The sequence below is a fragment of the Synchiropus splendidus genome, chromosome 16, assembly GCF_027744825.2.
Source record: "Synchiropus splendidus isolate RoL2022-P1 chromosome 16, RoL_Sspl_1.0, whole genome shotgun sequence".
In the NCBI taxonomy this organism is placed as follows: domain Eukaryota; kingdom Metazoa; phylum Chordata; class Actinopteri; order Syngnathiformes; family Callionymidae; genus Synchiropus; species Synchiropus splendidus.
The window spans coordinates 14,602,294-14,618,060 of record NC_071349.1 but is presented as its reverse complement, the minus strand read 5'-3'; the positions used below and the strand labels follow the sequence as shown (position 1 = coordinate 14,618,060).

At 45.4% G+C, this 15,767-nt stretch overlaps 1 protein-coding gene across 1 annotated transcript; it reads left to right on the top strand.

The window, feature by feature from the left end:
- The first annotated feature begins 275 nt into the window (after positions 1-275).
- On the top strand, positions 276-14,014 carry plcb2 (phospholipase C, beta 2). Its single transcript, XM_053845117.1, has 31 exons — positions 276-404; positions 461-538; positions 824-892; positions 1,373-1,513; positions 1,640-1,719; positions 2,244-2,297; positions 2,375-2,450; positions 2,652-2,752; positions 3,012-3,172; positions 3,726-3,872; positions 3,946-4,103; positions 4,164-4,246; positions 4,351-4,435; positions 4,545-4,716; positions 4,784-4,866; positions 4,931-5,027; positions 5,088-5,172; positions 5,541-5,665; positions 5,763-5,914; positions 6,620-6,784; positions 6,852-6,951; positions 7,054-7,158; positions 7,233-7,297; positions 7,360-7,759; positions 7,871-8,084; positions 8,165-8,306; positions 9,566-9,630; positions 9,976-10,029; positions 10,103-10,154; positions 11,530-11,613; positions 12,860-14,014. The coding sequence occupies exons 1-31, from the start codon at positions 321-323 to the stop codon at positions 13,028-13,030; spliced, it is 3,648 nt and encodes a 1,215-aa protein (XP_053701092.1). The 5' UTR covers positions 276-320; the 3' UTR covers positions 13,031-14,014.
- The last annotated feature ends 1,753 nt before the right edge of the window (positions 14,015-15,767 follow it).

The window sequence follows — 15,767 nt, the reverse complement described above, 5'->3', positions numbered from 1 at the left end:
TCACCTGACTGACCTTGCCATGTGGCTTCATCCCTAGAAGGTGAAAATGGTTCATCTCTATAGAGTCAGCGTCTCAGTGTCCACCATTGGTGGAAGATTATTTCTCAGCCACCGTCTCCCACTGGTTGATCAAACATCTTCACTGCTGACTTGCGCTTCAAACTCTCACGTCTGGTCATGTGACTGGTTTTGCCAGTCAACTCATTTGCAATGCATATATCTGAGGGTGCGTCCAGCAGTGAAGTTTGAGCGACTCTCATTACGATGGTGGGCGAACACGTCGCGGGTTAGTCGCATCAGAACCGGACGCGGAGGTCAAGATGAACAAGAAGCGCTACTTCCTGGACCCACCGGTGATCAAAGACTACCTGGTGAAAGGGGAACGATTCACCAAGTGGTCAGAGGTGAGTGTGATTTTAGCTTCAAAAGCTGTTGGGTTTCAACTCATCTCTGCGTTCAGGACTCCACAAAGACGGCGCCAGTCACCATGAAGATGGATCCAAAGGGCTTCTACATCTACTGGGTCAACCAGAGCAAGGTACTGGAGCGCGGTGCTGTGTAATGCTGCTCTGCTCTGCTGTCTGATATTGTGATCTCAGCGTCTACTCGAGGTTATTGATCCGTGCTGATGTAGGCTTCTGGCTTTCTCATGGAGAGCCGTGGTTGGTTCACACCACATCCCAACTCCGAGCCTCATCTGTGGAGCACGTCAATGCCGATCGACCGCATCTCAGAACAACACAAGCTGATGCTCTTCACATATCTGCTTCAGCCAGAGGATGACTGGCGCCCACATGTTCAAATCTGATGCTCTTGTTTCTAGGAGACCACGTTCTTGGATGTTGCTACTATCAGAGACACCAGGACGGGGAAACATGCCAAACTTCCCAAAGTGAGTCTCTGCAAATCTGGTCTGTGCTCAACATCAATCAAACTGTGGAGGATTGTTTTTTTTTTTCGGGCCGAGTATCATGCAGGCAAATCAGATGTGAAAATCCCGGCGTCCATTAGGACCAGAGCCCGTTTTGCATTGCAAAAACACACACCGACCAAATGCAATAGAAACACAAATACAGGCTCAAACACCAGTTAGGGGGAGGGAGTGAGGGAGGGTGTCAGCCCTGGAGGAGGCATTTTGGAAGGAAGCCGAAGTGATGGATCGTAGTCGCTCAGATAAAAGATGTGTATTGATTTTTAGGTGCTGATGATGCTGCTGAGAAAGAGAGAGAGAGTGTGTGTGTGAGCTTCTCTGAGTTGCACATCGTCTCCGTACTGATCCTCTGTGTTTGTGTCTGAAATACATATTTGTCTGATGAACACATGACAGCACCAAGCTTTCCTCCACACTCACTTGTGGGCTTGTCCGCCGCAGCACCCCAAAGTCAGGAACGTGTTCAACCTGGACTTTCCGGACAGCAACCACCTGGCTAAAACGCTGACCATCGTTTCTGGCCCAGACACGGTCAATTTAACCTACCACAACTTCTTTGCCTCCAAAGAGAAAGTGACCGAGGTAAATGTAACCCATTCCCAGCTCAACCGCCTCCTCCATCCCTCTTGATATCAATTTCCGGCTTCCTGCTATCCAACCCTCTCAGCTGTGAGTCTGTAACACTACAACTTTTCTGTGTCTCCTCAGAACTGGGCCAGCGACATTCTGGCTGTCGCCTACAATGCCGCGCGAAATAATTCCTGCCGACTCATGTACTTGGACAAAATGTGAGAAAAGCTCTCATGCGGTCCGTGGGCCAAATGTGGCCTGTCGATGGCCCCTCTCTGGGCACCAGGCCAGTCAAGAGAGAAATGAAATTAAAACCAAGATATATTTATAAAAATATGTGTTTTCTCAAAATATTTGTTAGGAAAAATGCTTCACATGATGTAATATTTTGTATTCTACTACTTTTTAATTATTTGAAAATAAAAAAAGACAGATTTAAAAATCAAATCACAGGTCTTAATTTTGCCCTTTATTATAAAAAAACCATATTCATTTTAGTGAACTGTTTTTATTCCAATATTTTCATAAATCATACCTCTCTTAACATTATATTTGTACTGAATTATTTGAAAATAGTCATATTATTATTATGCTGTTATGATCATTTATTTTTAACATATTTCCCTCTCTTAGTTTTAATAGTGTTTATCATTACAATAATAATAAATAAATAAATAAATCTGAATAAAGACATAATCATTGTTCTGTTTGACACATCAAAATGAAATGTTCTTGTCTTCAGATATGTTCGGATTTCGCTCCAGACCAACAAGGACGGCAAGATTCCGGTGAAAAAGTAGGCCTGATGCTCTTGTTTTGGGGTGATGTTTCCATCCTTTTCCATCACTCACTCTTTCACCTTATGTACCGCAGTATATACAAAATGTTCCCGGCCGATAAGAAGAGGGTGGAAAGTGCACTGTCATCTGCTCACCTGCCCAAAGGAAAGGTAGGTGGACTTTGTCTCCGTGTAATGGAACAATTAATATTTATCAAAAAATGAAATGTCGAAACACAAGGTAAATATTCTAAAATAAAATCTGTATTTATGATAATATTCCTTCATACTTGGCGTTTGAGTGACCTATGTTTTATTACTATCCTTCTCCTTGAAGCTGTTGAATTTAGCAGCCTGTTATTGTTTGTTTAGTACGACACCATGAAGCCTGACGTGTTCACTGAAGCGGCCTTCAAAGCCTTCCTTTATGCTCTCTGTCCTCGACCTGAAATCCTGGAGATCTTCACCGAATAGTAGGTGCTTTGAATGTTTAACAATAACAACCCACCCTATTGTCATTGCTGTGGTCGCCTTGTTCTCCACCTGCTGTCATGTCATGACAGCGTGACTGAGTCGATATGTCATTTGAATGAAACCTGAACAGACTTTTTTGCATAGTCTGTCACAAAAGCTGGAGTCATTTGGCCCACGACACCAGCATCGTGCCTGAATGAGCCGTCCGGAGTAATGGACTGTGTGTGTGTGTCCCACCCCTGAAACCCTCCACTTCAGCTCCAACAAACCCACCATGACGAAGGACAACTTCACCAAGTTCCTGAACGAGAAGCAGCGAGACTCTCGGCTGAACGAGGAGCTGTTCCCGCGTCTGCGTCAGGACCAGATCAAGGCTTTGATCGACAAGTACGAGCCCACCTCCACCAATGCCAACAGAGGTATTCCACAACATTCAGGTTCATTGTGAGACTACTTATCCACAACTTCTTCTTTTAAGGTCAATTAATTTGCTTAGCAATATTCACATTGAATAAATAAAAACTCCACACACCCAAAGTACAAGTTCAAACCCTCATCCAGCAGGTGGCAGCATCGCAATAAGTCTATTTATTTATTTATTTTTAACCACGATTTGGGGGTTTGTAAGCTATTTTTCCTCTTCTGTGTTCTGTACATTTTATGCGACATGTTCGCGTTTTGTATAATTATATGAGCTAATTTTATGATGCTATTGAGTGCATTGTCTGACTTGTAGTCATCCGACATGGTACTTGCTGGTCACTTTAAACAAACTTTAATACGAAATAATATTTGAATTGGATCCGTAATGACCTTAATTTGATCGGAAATCCAACGTAAGCAGCGGCAGGAGTGAAATGTTTATTAAGATTAGGGAAGAGAGGGAATGTGGTTCACCCAAATATTTCGTTTTATATAATAAAAATGTTGAATTTGTCTGACTATTCCCATCTTCCCTGCTTTATTGCTCAGGCCTGATATCTCCAGAGGGTCTCCTTTGCTACCTGATGGGACCAGAGACGTCCGTCGTGGTCCAGGACCGGCTGGCCCGCTGTCAAGACATGACCCAGCCCATTCCCCACTACTTTGTCAAGTCCTCGCACAACACCTACCTGACAGGTGAGTACAATGATGGAACAGACTCTGAAATAAGTTGATGGGTTCACGGCTCAGGACCTTGTGTCCCTCTCAGCCGGGCAGTTCTCCGGAGTCTCCTCCCCGGAGATGTACCGCCAGTGTCTGCTGGCTGGGTGTCGCTGCCTGGAGCTGGACTGCTGGAAGGGCAAGCCTCCAGATGAAGAGCCCATCATCACCCACGGCTTCACCATGACCACCGAGATCCTGTTCAAGGTTCTGCCTCACACAACTCAACACTTCATTTGTTCTTATCTTATCTCAACCCTGTCACAGGATGTGATCGAGGCCATCGCGGAGAGCGCCTTCAAGACCTCGCCTTACCCCGTCATCCTCTCCTTCGAGAACCACGTTGACTCGTGAGAGGTTTTCCTTCCCACTTCCTGCTGATAAGACGGAGCCTATAATGATGTTTCCAGCCACAAATGGAATATTAACGTGAGGACTGTGGTTTGTGTTCCAGAGTGAAGCAGCAGGAGAAGATGGCCAACTACTGCAAAACCATATTTGGTGACGCTCTGCTGACAGAACCGCTGGACAAGTACCCAGTGAGTCTGACAGCACGGTACACTGTGTTAGGGCTCATATAGAACAGAGCGGTCCAGTCCCCTGACCTGGCCTAGCAACATGTTCATGATGGTGGTGTGTGTTCTCCAGCTGAAACCAGGGCAGCAGATCCCGAGTCCATCAGAGCTGATGGGGAAAATCCTCATCAAGAACAAGAAGGGCAGTCAGGAGAAGACCAGCGCGACCAAGAAGACCAGCACAGCTGCTGCCTCCAGTGCTGACTCAGCTGCTCCCCAAGATCCCGGGACCCTGGAGACACCTGGTGAGACCCCTTGGTTTCTCCAAGATGGCTACTTCGCGTGTAATACATTCCTCTGATATTACATCAGAGGTAGAAGCAGTTGTCGAGGACACTGAGGAGCAGGAGGACGCGGAGGAGCAGGACGAGGAGAAGATGAAGACATCTGATGAGGTGAAGAGTTCAGACCGTCAGGGGTGTTTCAGACTGGATCTCACTTCCTGTCCATCTCTCTCAGGGCACAGCGGGTCAGGAGGTCACGGCGTACGAGGCCATGTCGTCTCTGGTCAACTACATCCAGCCCAATAAGTTCATCTCCTTCGACAACGCCAGAAGTACTCGCACCTCACTTTAAGTCCAACAGATCCCAGGTTGACTTACGCTGTTCTTTGCAGAGAAGAACAAGAGCTACGTCATCTCGTCTTTCGTGGAGACTAAGGGGGAAGCCATGATCGCTAAGACTGCGGTGGAGTTTGTGGAGTATCCTTCATGTCAGACACTCAAAGTCTCAGCTCAAGAAAAAGCAATAAGGCTGTAGAGTGCTATTAAGGGAAAGATTCAAAATATTTCTGTCGTGATTTTTTACCCCACTATGTCACACTTCATATTTTATTTACAATATGTTTTTTATCTCTTTGAATTTATGAATTATTATTCAACAATATTTATTAGTGTAACACCTTAAATTTCCTCTCTTCTTAAAACAAAATTTCTAATATTTCTGATCATAATAATTGTTTTTTAATGACATGAATGCATCTTTAAAATCGATATGTGAGATTAATTGAATCTTACGTGAGAGATATGAAAAATGAATTGACGAGTGCAAGTCCCTGACTGTGTCTCAGGTACAACAAGAGACAGATGAGCAGGATTTATCCGAAAGGAACCAGAATGGACTCCTCCAACTACAGTCCGCAGCCGTTCTGGAACGTTGGCTGTCAGATGGTGGCGCTCAACTACCAAACCATGGGTAGAGACCTTAGCTGCACTTCTCTTTCCTGCCACAGCACGGCAGTGTTGCACCAACATGTGCGGCGGGGAGAAATGACCCGCGCTTGTGTTGGCAGATTTCCCCATGCAGCTGAACATGGCCTTGTTCGAGTTCAACGGCAGAACCGGCTACCTGCTCAAACACGACGTCCTGCGCCGCGGGGACAAGAAGTTTGACCCGTTCTGTGACCGGATCGATACGGTGGTGGCCAGCACTCTGACCATCAAGGCAGGTGGACAGAGGGAGACAAGCGCATGTGTGAACACCTCCTTCTCCCACACTTGAAACAGATTATAAAACCGTGTCTGACTCTGAATGGATCTTTTTATAACCACCGTGTCCTGAACCAACCTAACAAAACAGGTCACTTTCGAGAGCGGGTGCGAGAAGCACTAAGAAGAAGGCCTGAGGTTCAGAGACCTGGGACCCTTAACATGTTTTTATCTGTCTCTCAGGAGGTCAAAAAATACTGTTAAAACGCTTAATATTATTATATTATAATATAGTTATTCCTTTATTCATTTCATTTTGAATTACGTAATATTATCATTTACATTTTCAGATGATACTTTTATTTTATTAGATACCTATGTGGCTCGTATTCATACTTGTCCCTCACGTTTGTTGGTTAATGTGAGAAAAATCTTAATGGTAAAATATATTTTCTCACAAAAATACTCTCGATTATGATTATTTTCCCCCTGAAATATATATATATATATATTCCAAATATAAGTTTATATGTACATGCTGCATTCGAATTCAGATCAAGCAGTATACATGAATATTAATTAGAAAAAGTGCTTTCTAAACGTTTATGTTTCACCCATCATGTCATTACCTGAATAATAATAATAATAAATAATAATAATAATAATACATTATACCTAGATCTTTACTCTGTTAACCTTTGTGTCTCTCCTGTCTCAACAGATCTATTCCGGCCAGTTTTTGTCCGACAAAAGCGTCAAAACCGGCGTTGAAGTGGAAGTGATCGGTCTGCCAGGCGACCCCAAGAAGAAGTACCGCACCAAGTGGACCACCACGCCCAACGCCATCAACCCAGTGTGGAACGAGGAGCCGTTTGTTTTCGAGAAGGTTTGTGTGCGTGTGTGAAAAATCGATGCCGTCCCCTGCTGTTTCATAATGACGCTGATGTCGGTAGATTCTCCTCCCGGAACTGGCTTCTCTGAGAATCGTGGTCCACGAAGAAAGCGGCAAATTCCTGGGACACAGAATCATCCCCATCGACGCCATCCAATCAGGTCTGACCGCGTCACCTGACAAGGCCTTGTGATGTTTGCTAGCTTGTTTGATCGTGACCGAAGTGGTTTGTTGGTAACTCACTGAGGTCTGGTGCCCTGCAGGCTTCCACCACATCTGTCTGCGCAGTGAGAGCAACATGCCGCTGACGCTGCCTGCTCTCTTCGTCTACATCGAGGTCAAGGACTACATCCCAGCGGCCTTTGCAGGTGGTGCCACACCGAGGCAGAACTAGGTCATGTGACACTTCCTGTTTTGACTGACGGTCTTGACTGTGTCTCAGACTTCACAGACGCTTTATTTAACCCCACAAAGGGCACCGACAAGCCCTCCAAAACCCCGAAAGAGGTGAGAAAGGCAGAAGGTTGAGGTTTAGTTAAATAAGTTGGTGACTCTCGATCTCCACCCAGTCGTCCTCAGACTACGTCTCTCCCTATGAGCTGCCTCTGGTGCCTGAAACCAAGACCGAGGAGAGTAAAGCTCCAGCCCCAGCAGAAGACAAGGAAGAGAAAACTGGCGAAGAGTCACCACCAGCTGTCGACGTCGTTGACCCACCAGCCCAGGCTGAAGAAACCACACCAGAAGCTGCTCCGCTCGAGGAGCCGGAGCCCGTGGTGGAGACTAAAGAAGAGCCGGTCCAAGTGGTCGAGGCCACACCTGAGGCCGCACCTGAAGGCAACCACAGCAGCTGTGAGGATGAGCAGACTGTTGAACCAGCTGAGGAGCCTGAAGAGAAACCTCCGGGTGAATCAGAACCTGTGGCGGCTGATCCTCCTGCAGAAGCATCAAGTCAGCCTTCTTCAAGTGTCGGTAAGAACCATGCCTAGAGGCTGAAGTAAGAGGCCCAGACTTCCAAATCGCTTCTCTATTCTGCCTGCATGTGGCCCACGAGCCCCATATTGAGCACCCATTTGTGCCCAGGTGAAAAACACTTGACGTCCCCTCCTTCAGAAACGCTGTCGGTGGCTGCTGAAGAGCTGGTCCAGCACAAGAACTACGTGAAGCTCCTGAAGCGGCAGGAGAAGGAGCTGAAGGATCTGGATAAGAAGTATCAGAAGAAAGGCGAGGACACAATCCAGAAGTATTCTGACGTCTTCAAGGCCATCAAGAAGAAGGACTCGCTGAAGAAGAAGGAGTGAGGCTCAAACCCAACCGTGCTGTGGTCCAGCATTCCCGCGGGAGAGGTGTAGTCACGCTCTTCGATGTGGTCCGCAGGAACGGAGGGAGCAGCTCCGAGTCCAGCGTGAGGACAGAGCGCGTGCAGGAGCAGAAGGAGAAGATGCAGGCGGAGCTGAAGACGCTGTGGAGGGAGCACTACGATCAGATGAAGAGGAAGAAGGAGCAGTGTGCCACAGAGGTGCGTTCAAACAACACAGGAAGTTTGAGAACTTCAGAAGTCCAAAGCAATAAATCGACCCAGCGTTGTGGTGACCCACTTGTTGAGTATTTCAAGTGTTTATTTACTGGGTACTGCGTGTAGTTATTGTGTGGCATTTGCCTTTCTGCGTGTTTGTTCTTCCTGATGTTGATATTTGTGTCATTTCCGTGAAAACTCTTTAGCCTGTGCAACTTGCTTGTGTTTGTGTCAACAAATATTTGCCCTTAAATTAAGTCTCTGTGTGCAAGTGTGTTAGCTATTTGTTTTACTGTGTATGGATGTTTGGATGTGAATCTGTTTCAACTGAGTGTGTTTTTTTCATGTTTTACAGTGCAGTTACTGTATCTTTGCGTGTGGCTCTTCATGTCCATCAGAGCTTGTTGGTGTATTAGTGCTGGTGTTTGTTGTTGTGTGCACATGTGTTTATGTTTGTGTATTGTATTGTATTTATTTGTAAGAGTGTCATTTTATGTTGTTGGTGGTGAGTATGTGTGTGTGTCTTTCTGTCTCTATAGTGTAGTTTTTCCTTTTGTTCTTCGTTCCTAGTTGAGCCTTATTGTGTGTCTGCCTCACTCGTGTGTGTGTGTGTGTTTGTATGTGAATCTACTTCTTTATTTACTATTAATATTTGTGAGTGTTTTTACTCCTCATTTGTTCCTTGCTGGTTTGTTTTGGTGTGTGTTGTTTTAAGTGGGGATATTTCTCATATATGTGAGTTTAAGAGTTGTATTTGTGTGCGACTCTTTGGTGTATATTTTTTTCAAATGTGTGTCTCCCCACACAAACAGATGATTGAAAACAGTTTGGACAGAGTTCCGTTCTGTCATTCCCTCACCCGCTGGTTTAAGAGGAACAAATTGATCTGTGGAGTGAAAATGTCTTGATGCACTCGGCCTCCAAACCTGCCAGGTGCTGTGCACCGCCTGTATTTCTCTCAAGTCTTCTCCCAAAGCTTGGGTTCCCGTAAATGGGTCAAGATGTATTCACACTCCGCCACCGTGTCTGCCAGCACTTCAGCGGCCTCATCGATTTCTCATCACACCCTGGTGCCCCAGGGGGCTGTTAGCGAGACCTTTAAATCTGCATGAAGCTCAGAGGTCAACTGGAGGTCGGTCAGCTGACAGACTGCTGTCACAGCTCGATTTGAACTGTGATTACTGAAGTACATTTCTTCACAACAGTTGAAAATATCTGGTCCTCAGCTGAGAGACTTAACTGAGCTGTTGTTGCTGTGACAGAGACTTTCCAAACTGATGGAGATGGCCACAGAGAAACACACCAGTGAACTGAAGACTCTGGACAAGTGAGACGCCATGTTTTTACTCTCTCCATGTCAGTGTGTCTTGTGTACTTCCATATGTTCTCATCCAGTTGAGTGTCTGTCTCTGCCTGAACTTCCTTCCTTGTGTGTCCACGTGTCTCATCTTGTGCGTACATGTCTTGGTGTATATAGATGTTTATGTGTCTTATTTTGGAGTCGCCTGACATTTGTAGAACAGTGTTTCGCTCAATATGCTGCGTCGCCTCTCAGTCTGTCCTTTGACTGGATTATGGTGTGTGTGTCATCTCAGGTGACCAGGTGTGGCCTCACACTAAGGTCGACCGCTGAAATGTTCGTGAAAGACTCACATGATTTTCTCATTTCCAGTGAAACCAAGGAAAACAGGAAGAAACACAAGTTGTCATGTTCGGAAAAAGCCAAGTGAGTGTCATGTGTCCGTGTGTGTTCCAGCATTTGAAACTTTTCAGAGGATAATTTGGGGGTTTATTTTCAGGATTAAAAGAGCCATGAGCACTGAGCTGCTGGACGAGCAGCCGGACAGCACGGTGAGTCCACACCGCGTCTCAGAACTGGCTTTACATTGAGATCTAAGTGGATAGTGACAGACGTATTTTCACCACCTCAACCCTTAAATGTGATAGTTATTCTTCTTCTACTTCTTCTTCTTCTTTGTCTTTCGGCTTGTCCTCAGGAGTCGCCACAGTGGATCATCTTCCTCCATCTCACCCTGTCCTCTGCTTCCTCTTCTCTCAAACCTACAAACCTCATGTCCTCCTTCACCACCTCCATCAATCTCCTCTTTGGCCTTCCTCTCCACCTTCTGCCTGGCAGTTCCAACATCTCAACATCTTCATCGACCAATGTACTGGCTCTCTCTCTCTCCTCTGTACATGTCCAAACCATCTCCATCTAGCCTCTCTGACTTTGTCTCCTAAACACCTGAGCACATGTGCTGTCCCTCTGATCTACTGCTTCCTACTCACTCCCAGAGAGAAGCTCAGCACCATCATCTCTGCTACCTCCAGCTCTGCTAGCTGACAATAGTTATTAACTGTAGTATTTTTGTGATGTGTTGTACTTCACGTGTTTTCCCAAAAGATTATATTGATGTTAGAAGAGTGTAGATATATTTTAAATGCAGGCTGCTTCAGCTGTTTTGAAAAGGTAAGCAGCCTGAGAAAGAAAGAGCTGAGCCAAAAGACAAAGCTCTATATTTCCTGGTGATGAACTCTCATGGTCTTGGACTGAAAGAATGACATGGCAGGACCTTGAGGAGAAGGCTCTGACTTGCTCGGGCTGGTGACCCCACGATGGCGGGGTGAACCGACCACCAGCTGGCTGTCCTTGCCAGTGACAGTCAAGTCATGAAATCACCCATCCAGCTCATTCAATGGTTACCACGGTTACAGAGAGGCAGCAGTTGTCAAAGAAATAAATAAATAAAAAGCAACACCGCGCACACACACACACTGACACACGTGTCGTCGATTCAACACGTACAGTGTGGTGGAGCACATTTCTCACAAGTTGTTTACAGAGCGCCGACCCAGCCGTGTGTGCTGCATGACTCACTCGGCTCTCCTGTGTTTGCTCATCAACATTCAGGCCCGGTGCCTCTGGGTTCAGCCCGACTCGGCCCGGCCTCTCCACCTGCTTCATCACAATTGCTGGTTAATTACTGCCACTGGATGTAAAACCAGGGTTGCATCAGCGCTGCTGCTGTATCGAACGCTGTAACCACAGTGAAGAGCACAACCTGTTGTGACTCCTGTATTGATGAGGTGCTCAGGTTTCCTCCCAGCGGTACATTCCTCCCTCCACACACAGTGTTCAGAGGAAACCTGAGAGCAGCTTATAGACTGGAAAACAGCGTGTGAATTGACGGCCGACATGTTGCGTGATGCCCCTGTGTTGTTGCAGTCTGGAGACTTCAGCCCCCAGCAGGAGGCACTGATGAAGAAACAAGCTCAGACCCTGGAGGAGATCAAGGCTGTGACTCACCAGGTACTTCTTTTTCTTTTCTGAAAGATCAACTCTTCAGCGAGAGATGAACACTGCAGATCATAACGGTTGTCAAGGCAACCAATTATTGCAGTCGCGGTTTGACGGGGAGCGGTTGTTTGTCTGTGTGTGATGCCTGGTGACCTGTCCAGGGTGTCCGCATCTGTGTCCCCAAATAGCTGGGACAGATCCCGACCAACTCACCTATATGGAGGAAATAAGTGGAGAAGTGAAAATGAATGAAAGACAATGACAGTTTTCAATATCATAGTAAATCCCCAGTATATGCTGAATGTCTTATGAAGTAGTGAAATGCAGTTGTCATAAGTAACTATGGAGGCTATAATGGAGTCCATAATAAGTCAATTATTTCAAAATTAAACATATGACCCAAACTTAGGTTCCTAAAAGGCTCTCGTTCTGTTGGAGGAATGAAAATAACTTATTATAATTATAATCATAATTATTTATTAAATAATAAAACAACTATTAAAAACTATAATAACTATAACATAACTATAATAAAATAACTTTTTCAGTTACTGTCTCCAGCTAAATAAGTTGTTTACTGAAAAACCTACTCACAGAATTAATTCAAATAATAATTGGATACATAAGTACATTTTACAGTACATTAATACAGTACATTAAGTACTTACAACTAAGTACATTAATAAAGAATTAAGGAAAATTTATAAAGAAACAACTATTATTTCAACATTATTTGAAAATTTGTCCTAAAATGTGTGGGAACACATTTAATCGTGGATTATAATAAATAAATAATGATATGTTAAAATCAAAACACTAAACGGCTCCAACACACCACGCAGTGAGCTGCAACTACAATCCGAACCGGCTCATGTCGGTTGCCTTCATCGAATGACAAGTCCAGTTTTGGTGAGTGGCAGTTTCTGGCCGGAGCTTCTGCCGCTGCTCATGAGTGTTTTCACGAGACAATGCGCTGGCGCTGGCTGCTGGAGGTGCGAGATAGTTTTTGTCATTGACGCAGGAGAGCCAGATGGAGGTTTGTTTTCATGTGTAAGCAGTGAGCCGTGGGAGGACTGGAAAATGAGGACAACCAAATGAAAGTGACACATTGTGATAATGTCCCAAAGTTTGTTCGAATCAGGCCGGGCCAAACGCGATGCATCCAAAAACAACAAAAGAAAGTAGTCGAGCTCACTTGTGAAAACTAGCTGAAGCTCCTGTCATGTGTCACTCACGCTCCTGGTTTGATTCTACTCAGCTCAATCAGGAAGCGCTGAATGAGCACGAGCTCAAAATGAGGTCCCTGACCGTGGTGGTGCGGGAGGCCATGAACGGCTGCGTGGGAGCTCACTTCCCGGACCTCGTGGACCAGTCCGGCAACAAGAACGAGGACAGGGTGGGTGTCTACGGTGACGTGTTCTTAGGTTAGATGCCTCCTGCGATGACTAGACGTAGACCTGAAGGGGCTTTATTTTACACTTTAGCTGTCACATTAGCGCTAGCATCAACGTATGGGCGGTGAGCTTAGCTAGCTTTTTGACCTCTAACATCTCAGTAGAACAACCATTCTGCTCCAGGTACTTGATAACTACAGATGGTGTTCGAGGTTGCTGGTTCACTTTTGTGGCGTGCTGCATAGCAACTTCATTGTTTCCATAATTCTCCATGATGCTAAAGTCATCAGATGGCTAAAGAAAAAGCTATGCTAAGAAGCATCAAGACAAAGCTTTTATTTGTAACCAAAGGAGAAGAGCACCCTCTATTGGACAACTATTTGGAGACAAAGTTACACGAATAAAATATTTTCGTGATGCAGCTATTCTGGTATAAAAGGATATAAATACTTTCTTTAATTTAGCAGTTAGCCTAACGCTAGTCTAGTACAAGTAACATCCGACTTACGATGATCGGTGCCGGTTCCGTAAGTCGGATTGGACCTAAGTTGAATGCCGTTCAAAATAGCCGACGCGAGGGTTATAGGTACTACTGTGTGAGATTGAGATGCTGGGATACTGTGCTGCCATAATTGTCGTATGTGTTGCCGGGCTGCTACATGTTGTGGCGCCAGACATTGAATAAAAAAAAAAAAAAGCATCTGCTGGCCGTGGTCACAAGTATGGTTGGCTGTAAATTGAGCACGTGGTAAGTCGGATGTTACTTGTACTTGTGCAGGGAAACGTATTCATATGGACAGCTGTCTACTTTGCGATCTTTCGGTGTCAAGGTTAGCCACATTAGCTTAGCATCCATGAGTTTGAGGAGCTAATTGAGAAGTTGTATCTATGATTCTGCGGTGGTTTGGATGACTGGACGGTGGAGAGGTTTGGGGATATTTAGCGACTTTTTCTGACACAAGCGTGTGCATGATCCGCTTCCCTTTTTTTTTTGTAATTTGTGTTCCAAGCCCAAACTGATGTCCTCTTCTTAATAAAGATGAATGTGCCCTTTTCTCGGTTCCTGATGAAGATAATTGGTGGATGTTTTGCACCGACACAATACGGTTTGATTACAAACGTACCGTTCACCATGCAGATGAAGGAAGTAAAGGCCTTTCTCACCAGGATGCAGGCACAGGCTGTAAACCAGGTCTTTTTTGTTTGTGTGAAGAGGTAAAGCTTCATCCACACACAACTCACCTCCCCCCTGCTGTTGTTCTTCCTGCATGTCCAGTGTCTCTGGCCCTCGATCAGGTCCCTGTTTGGGTGTGTTTTTAAGCTTGAAAGTGGCGTGAGATGCCTACTGCGCTGGACGGTCGGGGCAGGGAACCCTCACGCCCGAGCTCTACTTTTACACCCTCAGATCAATAGATCAAAATGTGATGCCGATGCAGAGGTTCATGTTTACACACGTGCCCGTGTTTATTAATGAAGACGGCTTCTCATTGAGTCACCGTCCAACGCGTTCCCGTCGTTTTCACCGAGCAGATCTGGCCTTCAGCGTCTGGGACTCGCAGCTTGTGGCCAAAAGTGCTGCCGCCTCATGCACAACACAGATGAACTGCGAGATTCTCAGCCACTCGGGCCCGAGTCACGAGGCGCTGATCTAGGTCGAGATCACGCGGCCTGAACGGCTGCCAGCTGGACCCAGACTGACCTTTGACCCACGCCTAAGAGAGAGGTGTTTTATGCTGCCATCAAGATTCTGGGGTGGAACCTACTGCTGAGTTGGACGAGATGAAGGGACAAGAGGACAACCATCTCCTACACACTCCCACACAACACTGTTGTCTTTTCACAATGTGTGTTCGGAAACAGAACAAAAGGTTTGGCTTGATTTCCTTCCGACTTGACTTGACTTCGCAAAAATAGTTCTTAAATATGGGACAAGAATTCGGCTAAATAAAGTATCATACAACTCTTACGATAAATATATTTTCTGTTGATATATGCACTATTCAGGACGCAGTTTAGTGATAATGCTAAGCTAAAGCTAGCATACTATTTTATGAGATGCTAGCTACATTTTTTACGCTCCAAACAAAAGTTGGCAAATGTCACTTAATGCCATTCAAATGCTTGCAGGCGGCAGCGCCTCAAGTAGCTAAGTTCCCTTAGTTCTGTGGTTTATTTGCTTTTTTATTGGTAGCTAGGTGGCGTACATGAGGTGTAGCCTTGCCACACTGTAACACTTGCTAGCCTAGCTTGCCAATAACGTTGTGGTCTGCTACATGATTTTTGACAACAAAGTTGGACACTTTGTTTATGTCAATCGTGATAGCAGTTAAAATAGTTTTGTTTTAAATTGGGCTTGAAACCTGTACAAACGTTAATAATAATGGTGTGCTTCATTTGTAAATGAGGGAGTTTTATGCGGGAATAAATCAGCAGTTCATCCTTGACGCTGCTAGTACAGCTAGCTGTTAGCGGAAAACGTATTGAACGTTCTTTTTAAATTTTCATTATATGATTCTGTTTTCACTCAAACAATAGAGTTGTAATGCTTTGAAAGGAAAATGAAGGTGCTAAACACAGAGTTGCGCTCGCTGGTGCACCTGAAGACGTCAGATCGTTGTCGTCTCTGGCGTCTGGCGTCTTTTCACGCGGACAGCGCTACCTGGCTGTGATCGCCGATTTGATTCAGAAGAAAATGCTCCTGAAGTTCGGACTTGCTGTGGTTTGTGAGCAGTCCATCTTGCCTCGACGGAAGCGCAGGACCGACTTCGCACC